The sequence below is a fragment of the Barbus barbus genome (assembly GCF_936440315.1).
Source record: "Barbus barbus genome assembly, chromosome: 23".
NCBI lineage: Eukaryota > Metazoa > Chordata > Actinopteri > Cypriniformes > Cyprinidae > Barbus > Barbus barbus.
The window spans coordinates 22646405-22662524 of NC_136751.1; the positions used below are offsets into that span (position 1 = coordinate 22646405).

Below are 16120 nucleotides of genomic sequence, written 5' to 3' on the forward strand. Positions count from 1 at the left end.
CACCTGGCTACGGCGTGTATTATGGTTTCCTAGCGTTCATGATATTGTTCGTATTTGTGGTTTATTGCCATCACAACTAATAAGAGAAATGCTGCAGGAGGAGTTTGGGGAAATGACTCCCCAGCAGCTCGCTGCTCCAGTCGATACTGTGGAGGTGAGTGAATAGAGGCATGAGTGCAACTGTCATAATGAGCTATTACAAATAGCAAACGTTATTATATTTGTTAGTTTGTTAGTCATAAAATTTCCGTATCCCTTTTTGCATTGCAGGAAAAGTGGAAGTTGCTTCCAGCCTTTTTGAAGGTAAAATCAAGTTGCCAACGTCCTCATGAAAATCATCATGATAAATACAACACAGCAGCTTATGGATAGTTAAAATGTCGTTTCAAATAGTGACAGCTGCGAGACATGCTGTGCTGTTTTACAGAATAAATATCATTTTATTATTGTATTATTCAAGCAACTGTTTGATGTCATATTAATGAAGGACTAATACTTGGACTTAATTTGTCACACCACAGGAATATTAATAACTTGTTTTTTGTTGTTGTTGTTTTTTTAACGATGAAAAATTTACATTTTTAAACTATTTTAATGTTGAATTGGAAAGTAATGTTCTTTTTATTTGTCAACTATACATGCTCTTTCCTTATACATATCATACATCCTTATCATCCAGCAAGAATTAAATTAAATGTACAACCTCTAATGTTATATTCATGTCATTATTTTTATTTATTTTTTAGGTTAAAGGCTTAGTTAAGCAGCACATCGATTCCTTCAATTACTTCATCAATGTAGAGGTTTGTTAATTTATTTAAGGATGTACCAGTCACTGAGTTCTCTACATATATTGTAAATGCAATACATTTATTGTCAGTTGTGGTTTCCATGATATCACATTATGGTTTTAATTTATTTTTGTAACAGCAAAACAATTTGATATCGACACTTTTAGTAGCATAAACTTAATATCTACTAATCTCTCCAGATAAAAAAGATCATGAAGGCGAATGAGAAGATTACAAGTGATGCTGATCCAATGTGGTATCTGAAGTAAGGATATTGTTCAGTTAGACAGCTCTGCACATTTTTAATTTAATATGCTAATTTAGTATTATTTATATACTATTATAATATGTATTAATGTTGTTGATAGCTTTTTTTTTTTAGTTATTTTTGTATAAATTTTATTTTCAGATTTTCTGATTACATACACACACAACTCATATACACACACACACACACACAGACATATATGTATAAAATTAAATTAAAATGTTAAATTAAGAAATGTAAAAAAAAAAACATGTAAAAAATGTATAACACAACTATATGTATTAAATAAAATAAAAATATGAAATTTAAAAAAAATTACACTAATAATTTTAGTACCTAAACATATTTTTATTCAGTTAGTTGCCTTGACAACGTTTCTCATTTTTTAATCTAATATTTTATTTTATATCATATGGTTTTAGTGATCAATAACAACACTGCACCCCGTCTGTCCCTAGATATCTCAATATCTATGTTGGCATGCCTGATGTAGAAGAAAGCTTTAATGTAACCAGACCAGTGTCACCACATGAGGTAACATCTTTATCTGTGGCCTAAAGAAAATTCTAATTTATAGCAAACTTAAGCTTTTTGAAGGGGAAAAAAAAAGATTAAGACGGCAGTATTTGCTTATGATGATTATCCTTTTTAACCACTAGTGTCGTCTTAGAGATATGACATATTCAGCCCCCATCACTGTGGACATAGAGTACACCCGAGGCAGCCAGAGAATCATTCGCAATGCTCTTCCTATTGGAAGGTACCTATGTGTAGGCTAAATACTTTTCAAAATATGCGTTTTCTTTTCCCTAGAAATTTAAATGCACTTTACTTTTTTTTTTTTTGAATAGGATGCCAATAATGCTGCGGAGCTCCAACTGTGTTTTGACAGGAAAGACACCGATGGAGTTCTCAAAGCTTAATGAATGTCCTCTGGATCCAGGTAGGTTATCATTGTTTGTATGCCATAGTTTGATGCAGATAATTCTATCTGACGCTCATATGTGTGGGAGGGAGCAGGTCATGGTGCACAAGCATGATACAGGATTTATCTATGTGCAGGTGGTTATTTCATTGTGAAAGGGCAAGAAAAGGTCATTCTCATTCAGGAACAGTTGTCTAAGAACCGCATCATCGTGGAGCAAGATCGCAAAGGTGCCGTGGGAGCCTCGGTTACCAGGTGCTGGAATTTGCTCTTCTTTATTTAAAATGCACCTTTAATGTTTTAGTTGTGTCTTCATATATCTGTCAATTGTCTGTGATTTGTAGTTCTACTCATGAGAAAAAGAGCAGAACCAACATGATTGTGAAACAGGGCCGCTTTTACCTCAAGCACAACACCCTCTCTGAAGATGCACCTATTGCTATCATCTTTAAGGTGAGAATGTGGTTAGAAATGGTGATTTAGAGCATGATGCATCTGTATTTTTGTCAGGTAAGTTGACGAAGAAAACTATATACTAACTACTTGCACTTCTCATGGTTTAGGTCATTGCACAGTCCAGTATATAGCTGTGAAGCTACATACTTTATCCAACCAGCAGATGGTGCACATTGACAAAGAATACAGTGCAACGTGACTGAAAATAGATACACAAATTTAAGTATTGCTAAATTCTATTGATTCAGTACCATTCAAAAAATGTGGGCTACTTTAATTTTTAAAGAAATTAATACTTTTTTCAACAAGGGTGTGTTGAATTAATCAAGAATAAAGAATAATTTATAATGTTACAAAATATTTTTTTTTCAAATAAATGTTTTTTTCTATTCATCAAAGAATCCCAAAACAATGAATCACACATTTTCAACAAAAATATTAAGCAGCACAACTTTTTGTAACTTTGACGATGAAACTAAATGTTTCTTGAGCAGCAAATCAGCATATTAGAATTATTTCTGAAGGATGATTTGACACTGAAGACTGGAGTAATGGCTTCTGAAAATTCAGCTTTGCTATCACATGAATAAGTTACTTTAAAAACATAGTTGAATATAAGCTGTAATGATATTTCACTATTACTGTTTTTACTTTAATTATGATAAATAAATGCAGCCTTGGTGAGCATAAGTCATTAATTTCTTACCGACCCCAAACTTAAAATGGTACTGTATCTTTAGTTAAAGAAATTGCTTCAGATAGCTTTAGCTGTGACTGTATTCATAGTGTAGAATGGAAGTTGCACCGCTTTGACCCATCAGCATCTGATATTATACTGTTACTTGCCATTATGATATTCTAAGCATCTATTGAAATGTGTCATTGATATGATACATTTGTCATATAAAATGACCAATTTATAAAATTACTAAATTATTGTTTTTCTTCTTTTCTATGCATTTTTAATGATGTTTCTTCTGTTCTTTGACACCATGTTAAATATCACCTGACAGTTGAAACATATTTAATTAGAGCTCAGATCAGAGAACCCTGTCGTACTATGACGGATGTTTTCCTAGCCCATGCTCTCTCTAAACATATGGGTCTGATTGGTTAGGGACAGGGCGAGGAGTAAATCGGCTGTCGAGCTTGTTTGCTTTGCACTTGTCCGTCCACAGCACATTCCATCAGGATTTCCTTGCGACATAGCAGCCGTGCCAAATGGTGGAGACCTATAAGCACTGTGATCCACCCATTCCTGTTCCCACAGTCCCCCTATTAGCATAAATAAATGTCATCAAGGCCTGTGGCACCATATTCACCTTTGCATTAGAGCAGGGTCCTACATGCTCCATTTTCTTTTTTTTGTTGTTGAATGCAATTGTGATCTCTTTCCTGTAAATATACAAGTCTGTTTTTTGTTTATTTTACTTGAATATATACCTTATTCAATGTTAATCTCTCTCATCTGTCAGGCCATGGGAGTGGAGAGCGATCAGGAGATAGTTCAGATGATTGGCACGGAGGAACATGTCATGGCTGCATTCGCTCCCAGTTTGGAGGAATGCCAGAAGGCCCAAATATTCACCCAAGCTCAGGTACCTCTGACAAGATCTCTGCCATCATTTAAAAGAGTGGTTTGCATTGCCTGTAAATGCATAAAACTTACAAAACAACAATGTTAAGCTAAATGTTGCTAGAAGTATTACCGATTGCATGACCACCGAAGGATTTTTAAAACTTTAAAGCTTTCAAAAACCAGGTATTCCACTTTTGATGTGTATTATCAAATGCTTAAGCACAGTTTGCTGAATCTGAGATGTATTATTCATTGCATGAACCAACAATGGGTCAGCAAGGACCATATCTGCATCCTAGCAACCTGTGTCTGAGTGGATGTGAATGCCTGTTTACGTGGTTGTGACATTGTGTGGGCTTCATCAAAGGTCTGCTAATGAGCCTACGTGTGCACCAATTGACCAGAGCAGACCTCAATTAGATAAAATGTGTTATTAGGACTGAGAATCGGTCAAGAGTAATGCAAGGATGCATTAAATTGATCAAAATTGATGGTAAATACAATTGTAATTTTACGAACGATTGAGTTTTTTATTGAGCAGCAACACTGAAATTAAAATTAAATTATATTTTATAACTATTTTATATTTTTATTATATTCAATTTTTTTGTAATTTAATGTGTGTGTGTATAATATATATATATGTCTCTCTCTCTCTCTCTATATATATATATATATATATATATATATATATGTCTTATATATATGTCTCTCTCTCTCTCTCTTTTATTATTTTTTTTTTTTTTTGCAAAACACGGAGATTATTGCAGTGTTTTGACTTGTTCAGGGAGTTATGACACTATCATAACAGCTAATGCATTTCTCGCAAGATAAACTGGAAACGTTTTAAACAGTTTAGCATAACTTTGAGAAGTAATACTTGTCAGTTGCACGTCATACCATGTCTCAAAGTGGGTGGTCTAAAGGAGAAGCCTAGTCTGTGTGACCTTTGACCTCTGGAGTAGAACAAGTTGCAGGCTCAGGTGTGTGTGTATATGCATGTGTCTGCAGAGAATGGAGGGGTCCAGTTCTCGGATACTCCTTTAGAGAGCCAGTGAACCCTGCACCAGCTCGGTCACTCCAGATTAAACGCTTTGATTTGATGCGTTTAATCTTATTAATTGAGGCTCTAAAACATTATGCTTTTTTTTTCATTCTTTATAACTTAATTCTTCATAACATACTTATGCAAAACTGAAAAAGAACAGTAACACTAGTGAAAATAGTTGTAAAAAATTTTTTACATTGCATCTTAATGACTCATCTGTGTGTACTTTTTGTTTCCTTTCAGGCACTTAAATACATTGGTAATAAAGTGAGGCGTCAGCGCATGTGGGGCGGCCCAAAAAAAACCAAGATGGAAGAGGCCAGAGAGCTGTTAGCCTCTACTATCCTCACCCATGTACCGGTACGTCATTTTAAAATGAACTTTAAATGCCTGTGCTCTCCACAAATCAGAGTATAAATAGTTTTTTGGCTGTTTGTTGGACTCGTCATGTGTTTATGTTTCCCAGGTTAAAGAGTTTAACTTTCGAGCTAAGTGTATCTACCTCGCTGTGATGGTGCGTAGAGTGATTCTCGCTCAAGGGGACAACAAGGTGGACGATCGTGATTACTATGGAAACAAACGTCTGGAGTTGGCTGGCCAGGTATTTGCTTCTTAGAGGGTTTAATAACAAGTCTTATATAACCTCTGCACATAAATATTCATTATTATGCATCAATTATTAGCTTTCTCCAATACAACTACAGCGACACGTGCATAAAGTGCTCAGTTCTACAGCAGCCCTATATAGTGCCATTCCAATGTTTAGGGTTAGTATGATTTTTTTTGTTAAAAGAAAAGAATAAAACTTTTATTTTTTAACTTTCTATGGATCCTCAAAAAAATTTATCATGGTTTCCATAAAAATATTAAGAAGCACAACTGTTATCAACATTGATGATAATAAAACAGTTATTTTAAATTATAATAATGTTTCCCAATATTACTGTTGTTACTATAACTTTAATCAAATAAATGCAGCCTTGGTGAGAAAAAGAGCCTTCTTTCAAAAACCCCAAATGGTGGTTTTTCTTCAAAATGTTGATGGGTTGAGAGATGGCATTTGGTTGGTTGATTGAGCTCTGTTGTTCATATGAGAGAAGTAGGCTGCCTCAGCTGCATTTTTTGGGACTAATGTTTCTAACTGCTTGGCATCTACACAGATGAATATAAGGCTCATGAAATATTCCCTTTAGAAGAAAGTACAATGTGCAGCTCCACTTTCCATCCATCGTTCTCCTCCATCCATCTCTGTCTGCCTTTTCCATTCACACCCCCTCTAATTCTATTAAGAATGACTGACAGCCCCTCCAAGCTCAGGCCATTAATTATGATAATGCTAGTGTTTATTTATCTGTTTTTATCCAGCCATGTATTTGGGAGCTGAAATAAAGATTAATACGCATAATGCTTGTTAGTATCTCTCTTGAGATTGTCACTCCCATACGGCAGATTTCATATTACATCCTGGACGTGAATGCCGTCTCTCTTGTGCGCACCAGCATTTTTTGTGCTCTTGTCTAACACAACTGATCTCTTTTTCTCTCATTAGACACACTGTTGGCCTCTTATGAAACTGATCAGAAGCCAAAACCAGCAGATTCAGGCTTGGCTAACGCCCAATCCCTCACCTTCCCTTTTGTTTCTACTCTGCTTGTCATTATAATACCATCATTATTTTCCCAATGCTTTGTTTCATCCGAGCCCCCATGCTTCTGCCTTTCCCTCCATTCCCAGCCGGCCCGCTTTTGTTGCGGGCGAGATATGTGACAGCAACGCCCGACTGCAGCCCAGCCAAACTCAGGGATTTCTCCTCTTTATTATAATTTAGCCCAGCTATGACAAAAGAATAGCCGCCTTGACTGGAGCGATTGAGCTAATCCACCAGCCCGACTGTGATAATGTAATTACCGCTGTCTTAAGTCCTTTAATTTCCCCCCGCCTGCACCGAGGTGGGGTGTGTTTATGTGTGTACGCGCTTGCTTACGTTAGTGTGTGAGTGATGCAGAGTTAGTGAGTGACAGGAACCCTTTCAGCGGGGCTTTACATGCACATGCACTCTTTCCAACACCTCCAATCTCTTTTCTCCTCATTTACAATTCCCTGACATTCAACTAATTGGCCTGGCTGGGCTGCGGAAGCTTAATTTCTTTATTAATTTTCGGTGAGGATGTTTATTTTCGCGTATGCAAATGTGGAGCAGGAGGGGAGGGGCTTCTATTGAAGAAAATCTGAGAATGAGAGGCCGGGTCACATTTATCAGAGCATGGAAACACCCGTTTATTAAATCTGGGATAAGACGATGGAGAGAGGGAGGGCTAGAGCCAGATAAAGCTAATAAAAACAAGTTATCTGGAAAAGACGGCATTTGCGATTCAAAAGACTGGAGATGAAGTCATCCGTTGGCTTTTTTTTCTTCTCTTTTCTGTTGATGTGATAATTTCTGTTGTTAATGACTGGATTGTGAATATATGATGTAGTGTTGTGTTTGCTAGATAATATACATCTTTTGTTTTAGTTAGACTGAGTTTTGTGCCCATTTTAGTGAATCACACTTTGAATCACACTTCTGTGTTCCTTAAGCTCCTGTCCCTGCTGTTTGAGGATCTGTTTAAGAAGTTCAACTCGGAGCTGAAGAAGATCGCTGACCAGATCATCCCCAAACAAAGAGCAGCTCAGTTTGATGTGGTGAAGCACATGAGACAGGACCAGATCACTAACGGCATGGTTAACGCCATCTCTACTGTGAGTCCAGACACTCAGCGGTCAATCTGTAACCGGTTCACAGGGCAAGACAAATCAGGAAGTGTCCACCTGGGATGCTTTTTAAACAGTAATGCTGAAGTTTCCATGTTTGTTTCACTATTAACTTCACTGCATTGATTTAAAATAAAAAATGTAATTTGAATGAAATCAAATGTACACACACTTTATATTTGTCTGAAAAACAATAATTTAATTTAATTTAAATTTTTAAGATCATGAGAAGCAAATTCAGGCTAAACTTTTGACTGTTAGTCTATGTAATTCAAGATTTGCAGCACAGTGTTATTTTAGTATTATTTACATACTATTGTAGTTTATATTATGTTTTGGATTAGCTTTATTTTTTAAGTTTTCATTTTTGTTTTTTTTTAATAATTGTATAGTGTTTAGACATTCTTATTAGTTTTTGCTTTATTTCAATACAGCTTTATTTTTATTTGATTTTTAGTACTTTTAGTACATGAGCTTTCAATTAGTTGCTAAGGCAGCTTTTCTGATTTATTTATTTTTTGTTGTTTAAGTTTTTCTTCTTATATTCTTTGTTGTAATTTAATTTCAGCCTTGTTTCAGTTACCAAAAATGATTTTTAATAACAATTAACTTTTTTTTTTATTTAATACAAAAAAAAAAATACTGCTTGTAAATTACTAAATTTAATTTTCTTTTTTTTTTTCTCCATTAGGGGAACTGGTCCCTAAAGAGGTTTAAGATGGACAGGCAGGGTGTGACTCAGGTTCTCTCCCGCCTCTCCTTCATCTCAGCTTTGGGCATGATGACCAGGATCTCCTCTCAGTTTGAGAAAACCAGGAAGGTTAGCGGTCCCCGCTCCCTCCAGCCCTCCCAGTGGGGCATGCTGTGCCCCTCAGACACACCTGAAGGAGAGGTAAGTGTCCCTCATTTAGAAAATAGTATCATCTTGTCTTTATCGTGAGTGGATGCTTAAGTGAAATTTTGAAGTATGTTCACACTACTTATTTCCATGCAATGAAAGTGCACTCATTTATACCATTTTTTTTAATGGAAAAGCGCAGCAATGGCCACTGGAAAACTCATATTGGTTTACCACTGATTTATTGTGTTTATTAAAGTTATCTAGATTCTTACAGCTGTGTGATTGTTGTCTAGGCTTGTGGTCTGGTTAAAAATCTGGCTCTGATGACCCACATCACTACTGACATGGAAGACGGCCCCATCATCAAGCTGGCCTTCAACCTCGGAGTGGAGGACATCAACCTTCTGTGTGGAGAGGAGTTGTCCTACCCCACTGTCTTCCTCGTCTTCCTCAACGGTATCTGCTCACACAGGCAGAACAAAAGCTAATCAGCACATTCTTCCCCTTTTTATTTTTCAAGCACACAGACAGGCTACAGGCATTTGAATAATATTCAAATGAACTTCTGCCGTTCCACGACTACAAAAGGGTGTGCCATTGATTACCTTTTAATGTCATGTCACAGAAAACTCACCCCACTAATTAATTCATGTGTATGTTTTTCACAGCGCTGATAAGTTACAAATTACACAGGCTTCCACTGCGGCTAATTAATTAGCAAACACAGCAGGTGTCAATGCATAAATAAATACAATCCCTCCCAAGTTAATCCACAAACATGCTTGCCCACAACAACATTGAGGCTGTGTATGCATCTGGGTGGCACCATAGTGGGCCTCTTATATTGCTCAAACAAGCCAAAAGTTTTTCTTTGAAAGTGCATTAACACTGCTGTCGCACATTTACACATGTAAATCTTAATTAGTTTATGGTACAGCATTTTGTTTTCCTTTTTTCCCCCCATGAATATACCTAGGCTCCAAAAAGTTTTTTTTTTAATTTAAATAATCAGCCAAAGTACTGTGTAAAATGTCACTACTTTGAAGTAATATTCAGTTGTCATTCAGCATTACAGATATAATTATGTAAAAATGGCACAACATACTTATTCTGACCTGTACTTATTATAATATATAAAAGAAAAAGATATGATACCAAATTATTATTTTAAATGATTAAAAAGAAATGGTTAAACTTATTGGTTTGATGTATGGTGGCAAAATTGGTAAAGATTTCAAATTGCAGTTAATTTTTGGGGGCTGCACTTGACAAAGTTTTTTGGTATGAACTATTGTTACACTGAATGAAAATTTAGTGGATGTCTTTTGTAAATCATGGTGAAAATATGATCAGAAAAAAATATTTTTATGCGTTCCTTTCTAGGTAACATTCTTGGAGTGATCAGAGACCATCAGAAGTTGGTCTACACCTTCAGAGTGATGCGTAGAGCAGGTTTTATAAATGAGTTTGTGTCCATTTCAACCAATTTGACCGACCGCTGCGTGTATATTTCTTCTGATGGGGGCCGTTTGTGCAGGTACTACACCAGAGTTTTTTATATCACAAAATTAAAATCCTTTTGCAATATAAACTCTTTTAAAACCAGTACCCAATGTTGTTAGTTGCCTTATATTGTGCAGACACATTTGAATTGCATTCTGTGTGCTCCTGTCAGACCCTACATCATTGTAAAGAATGGACAGCCAGCTGTGAAGAACAAACACATTGAGGAATTGTCTCAGGGCTACAGGTGCGTTTGAAGCCAATCAATATTTGAAAATTACATTTGAATGGAAAGTCCAGAATGTGGAGTTGAGACTGTCTTATGCATGCCTTTTCATTGTGTTCTTACCACTTACTTTTCCCTGTAGAACGTTTGAGGACTTCCTTCATGAGAGTCTGGTGGAGTATTTGGATGTAAATGAAGAAAATGACTGTAACATTGCTTTATATGAGCATATGATCTCCAAGTGAGTACTTATAAGCCACATAATTCAGGCCCTTAAAGTATTTGGACACTTAAACCATTGTCATTGCAATTGAAAACAGATCTGCAAAGTGTTTAGTTTAAAAAAAATATATATTGTTGTCTTTTGTTATCTAATGTAATGACTCTGTTGGGAACCTTAATATGTGTACCATATTCATTATATCATTATTGCAGAATTTTAATTAAAAATGGTATATATTATTTAAAATATATATTTTGTATTAAAATGTTTAATATGTAGCTTGATTTTAATTTAGATGTATCTGTTGAAACTGGACACTTAATTACATGCCTTGATTCCCATATTTTTGTTCCAATATTTAGATGACCTTTATCATCTATTGTTCACTTAAATCTTTAACTAATAATGCTAATAATATAATTATTAATGCTGTAAAATGTGAATGATCAAATCCCAATAGGAATCTGCGTTATTCGTATTGTACATTATTATGCTGTGATGGCACTTGTTTCATTTAAAATCATTTTATTTTTAAAGTTTTATATGCATTTATTTTTTAAGAAAAATATTTTTATTTAGAGTTTTATTAACAGCAATATCATGATCATAATTATTTGTTTATTATTAGCACTGGCCAGGAAATTATTTTTAGGATAATGGTTAAGAATTTTATTATCAGCCATAACTAATAATTATTAGAAATAATAATGATTGGTTTATTATCAGTATTGGCCAAAAATAATATAGATGTCTTTCTAACATTGTTTGGACACCTTCTTATCTCTAAACAGTTCAAATAATCTTTAGAGCCACTATATATATAGCATCCATTAAGACCCAAATATTTCTTATTAAAGATTTCTTATAAATAAACCAAAAAAAAGTAAACAAGGTTCTTCTGAATATACATGCTGAGTAATGTTTGTTTTATTCAGGGACACGACCCATTTGGAGATCGAACCGTTCACGCTGCTGGGGGTCTGCGCTGGTTTGATTCCTTACCCTCATCATAACCAGTCCCCCAGAAACACCTACCAGTGTGCTATGGGCAAGCAGGCTATGGGTAAGACTACTGCAGTCTTCATCTCCAAACATCCACTTTCAAACACGCACTCCAATTCACTCACAAACACACTCACTTTCACAGTGGCATTCAAAACCTTTGACACACACACCACATTCTGTATGTACGTGGACATCAAACATCGCCTGCTTGCGTACTCCCGCTTTTGTGTGTGTGTGTGTGTGGAGGCCTTTTCCTGCCAGTGTCTCTGAGTGTCATTAGGCATTCATTGTGTCCTGAGCTCAGTGTGCGGAGCAGGGTTAGTGTGCTCAGCTGCGCAAGAGGGAAAGAGAGCACACACACTCTGCTGCCCTGGTTACCAAAACTACTTAAACCTCTCCTGGCCACCACCCCCATTACAAAACCACTGAGACTGTGACTATATTTGGCCCAATATCCTAGGCCTTGTCTTCTTTTTTTCTGGACGGGCAGCCCCATACATGTGCAAATCCAGTTGTGTGGCCTCAGCCCTATTATCACACACTGAGCTTGTACCCTGATTGTAGAGTAATAGCATCTGACAAATGTCAAGGCCTCAAGGGACGGCGGCTATTATACTGTAACCCCCCCGCCCCTCTGCCATGCTAAACCTCCACCCCAGAGATTTTAACACTGTCGACACCAGCCTTAACATTAACACCCCTCAGACACTCAGTTAAACGTGATCAGATGTGCATTAGCTGTTTCATATTGTTTGAAAAGCATTGAATTGACTTTCAGCAAGTTAAGAAAACCCTTAATGGTAATTGTAAAGGCCTTTCTGGCAACAATTGAATTTCTGTTTGTTCATATTTGATAATACAGTAGCTATTATAAAATAATAAACAATACTTTTGCAATATTTATTAGTCTTTGATAATGTTATAATGTTAAAAAATATATTAGTATTTGTAGAAGTGAGTGTTTTAAGCTGTACAATTTAACATTAATGCATTAATACATATATTAACAATGAACATTAAACATTAAAACATTAAAAAATAGATATTTGCGTTAGCATTAGCCTAAAATGTGAAAGTATTGTTCATTATTAGTTCATGGTAATACTTTATTTATTGTTAAAGGGATAGTTCTAAAAAAGATTATTATTATTATTATTTATTCACCCTCATGTTGTTCCAAACCTGTATGATTTTCTTTATTTTGTGGAACATAAAAGAAGATATTTTACGAAATTAAGAAGTCTTTTTTTCCATACAATCTATATTTTCATACAATCGAAGTCAATGGGGTCCAATGTTGGTTGATTCCCAGTGTTCTTCAAAATATATTCTTTTGTGTTCTGCAGAAGAAAGCAAGTCAGATAAGTTTGGAATGACATTAAGGGAGAATAAATGACAATGTTCATTTTTGGGTAAACTATTCTTTTATTGGTTCACTCAATGTTGCTACATTATGTTGGTCAGAGAAGTGTTGTTAAAGAAGTGTTTTTTGTTCACCAAAAAATGTAAATTCTGACATTACTCACCCTTATGACCTTCATTCATCTTCAGTATTTTTGATGAAATCCGAGAGCTTTCTGACCCAGCATAGACAGCAACGCAACAGACCCAAAAAGGTAGTACGGACATCCTTAAATTAGTCCATGTGACATAAGTGGTTCAACCGTAATTTTATGAAGCTACGAGAATACTTTTTGTGTGCAAAGAAAGAAAAAAATACTATATTCAATCATTTGTTTTCTCTTTCGTGTCTGTCATTGTCACACATTTTTGAGAGTAACAAGATGCGTTGTGGTGCTGTCATGAACGTGCATTAAAGACTGGCACGGAAGAGAAGAAATTGTTAAATAAAGTAGGTTTTTTTTTTTTGTGTGCGCAAAAAGTATTCTCGTAGCTTCATAACATTACAATTAAACTACTGATGTCACATGGACTATTTTAACAATGTCCTTACTACCTTTCTGGCCCTTAAACGTGTCAGTTGCATTGTAGTCTATGTATGCAGGGTCAGAAAGCTCTCGATTTTTATCATATTTAATCTTAATTTGTGTTCCAAAGATCAATGAAGGTCTTACGGGTTTGGAACGACATGCGGGTGAGTAATTAATGACAGAATTTTCATTTTTGGGTGAACTATCCCTTTAAACACGCCATAATACATAATATATAATGACATTTATTAATGCCCAAAATAAATGATATTATATAAAAATATTAATTTACACACCAAGGCAGTATTTTGCCTCTTTTGCATCTTGTTCAACCCTTTTGAGTGATGCCTCATTTCATCACTGATTTTGATCAGGTACTATTGGCTATAACCAGAGGAACCGAATAGACACACTGATGTACCTGCTAGCATACCCACAGAGGCCTATGGTGAAGACGAAGACCATTGAGCTGATTGACTTTGAGAAGCTGCCTGCTGGCCAGAATGCTACTGTGGCTGTAATGAGCTACAGCGGCTATGATATAGAAGATGCCCTGGTGCTCAACAAGGCCTCTCTTGACAGAGGTAAGAGCTAAATAACTCATGCTGAATGCTTAGACTCATTCAGTTATCAGTGAGTAGCTTTCTGAAGTGACTCTATTAACTTTCCAAAAGATATTGAGAATGAAATCTGAAAAATATTGTAGATTTCCATTGTGTTAATTTTTGTTCATTGTCTCCTATTTTTCTTCTGTCTTGTATTATAGGCTTTGGTAGATGTCTGGTGTACAAGAACGCTAAGTGCACCTTAAGGCGGTACACTAACCAGACCTTCGACAAAGTGATGGGTCCAATGCTGGATGCGGAAACACGCAAGCCCATTTGGAGACACAGCATCCTGGACGCTGATGGCATCTGCTCGCCTGGTAAGACTCTTAGAGAGAACCACATTTCAGCCGAATAATGCAGACTATATTGATTTAAGGATACGTATTGATGTTTTATGTCACATCCCTCAGGTGAGAGGGTCGAAAACAAGCAGGTGCTGGTGAATAAGTCAATGCCAACCGTCACCCAAACGTCACTGGAGGGCAGTGCCCAGCCAGGCCAACCACAATACAAAGACGTGCCAGTCACGTAAGGAACCATTTGTATGATGACATGAAATTAGAATCTCACTGTGCAATATTACAATGGTTTTATTTGAGATAATTAAGTTGATTGTCTAAAAGCCACACAAATGCCCACTTTCCTCATTCTGTTGGTACAAAGTTTGTATTTGCCCAATAGCAACAAAAATGTCTACTTTCTTAATTCTGTAAGTACAAAGAAGTTGTTTTATTTGCCCAATAGCAACCAAAATGCCTACTTTCTTCATTCTGTAGGTACAAAGGAGTGACAGACTCCTACATTGAGAAGGTGATGATCTCCTCTAATGCTGAGGATGCCTTCTTGATCAAGATCCTGCTAAGGCAAACGCGTAGACCAGAGATCGGAGACAAGTTCAGCAGTCGACATGGACAGAAAGGTACCATAACATCCTTCCTACCTTTTCCAAACTGGTATCTTTTCCTCTGCTTCTGTAGATAAAGACAATAAACCCATCTCATTAATAAGTGGGGAGAGATGTTACTAAACTTGATGTCCATTTTATTTTCAACGCCCAAGTTATATAGTCTCAGCTGGCCCTCCCATTCTCTTCAACTTTTTTTCTGCTTCCCGTTTTTCAATTAATTAGCTTTTTGTCCCATGCCAGACTATGCAAATTTATTACAGCAGCACAGTCCTGGGAAAGTGTTTACAGCCCCCATTGTTTCTGAGCACCTCCGCTGAGAGAGCTGGTCAGTATGATGTTTTAATCAGAGCGTTAACTGGCGCCATGCATAATTCACTCATTTCATTAGCGGAGGTCGTCCGCTGGCACTCATCACGGGACGTGACAGTGAGGAGGGGTCAGGGAGGGGTTAGCCGCAAACCGCCCGAGATGCTATTTACTGCTCTTTTTAAAGGAGCTTTTGGTATTTAAAGGAGCAGGCAAGTGTCGGTGGACCAGGATAACACAAGGCAGCTAATTGTTGTTGTGAAGGATAGTGCCGTTCTCTTGAATGTCTTTTGTGCATTTAGAGGCGGGCTTCTATTGAATGGTCCCACTTGGAGAAGTTGAGCTGTGTTTTCCAGAGGTGCGTGACTGCGGTGCCAACCACACAATAACATTCTGCGGGAATTAATTTACGTTTCTATATTTCTTCGCAGTGTTTTTGGTGGGTTAATTAATGCATCACTTCTGTGCGCACTAAATGGGCACTTTAGGTGCTTTTTGTTGGAAAATTCGTTTGAGAGAGCGCTGTACTTCAAAGAGGGAGATTTGGCTACCTTTTGGGGCAAAAGAAAGTCCATTAAAGACATCCCACCGTGGTTTGGAGCCATTGGCTTTCAGCACGTTTCACAGGAGTTTTGTCTTACTCATTTTAAACCCCTCCCTCATCCTGCGCCCCCATTCTGACCAGCCTCTACCACCCTCATAAGATCCGGTCACCGGAGAACGATAGGTTAATTATTTACCGGTGACCC

General features: G+C 36.6%; 1 protein-coding gene across 1 annotated transcript in view; it reads left to right on the forward strand.

Moving 5' to 3' along the window:
- The window catches only part of LOC306842819 (DNA-directed RNA polymerase III subunit RPC2-like), a 22828-nt gene continuing 6708 nt past the window's right edge, over positions 1–16120 (forward strand). Inside the window, exons 1-23 of the mRNA XM_079373909.1 lie at positions 1–154; positions 271–303; positions 747–803; positions 992–1056; positions 1518–1593; positions 1719–1819; positions 1911–2002; positions 2122–2239; positions 2329–2437; positions 3916–4038; positions 5311–5427; positions 5534–5668; positions 7648–7809; positions 8513–8713; positions 8956–9118; positions 10046–10199; positions 10338–10412; positions 10534–10632; positions 11550–11677; positions 13925–14134; positions 14317–14475; positions 14569–14686; positions 14935–15077. Of these exons, the coding sequence (XP_079230035.1) occupies positions 89–154; positions 271–303; positions 747–803; positions 992–1056; positions 1518–1593; positions 1719–1819; positions 1911–2002; positions 2122–2239; positions 2329–2437; positions 3916–4038; positions 5311–5427; positions 5534–5668; positions 7648–7809; positions 8513–8713; positions 8956–9118; positions 10046–10199; positions 10338–10412; positions 10534–10632; positions 11550–11677; positions 13925–14134; positions 14317–14475; positions 14569–14686; positions 14935–15077 (2704 nt within the window). The 5' untranslated portion in view covers positions 1–88. The remainder of the gene's footprint in view (positions 155–270; positions 304–746; positions 804–991; positions 1057–1517; positions 1594–1718; positions 1820–1910; positions 2003–2121; positions 2240–2328; positions 2438–3915; positions 4039–5310; positions 5428–5533; positions 5669–7647; positions 7810–8512; positions 8714–8955; positions 9119–10045; positions 10200–10337; positions 10413–10533; positions 10633–11549; positions 11678–13924; positions 14135–14316; positions 14476–14568; positions 14687–14934; positions 15078–16120) is intronic.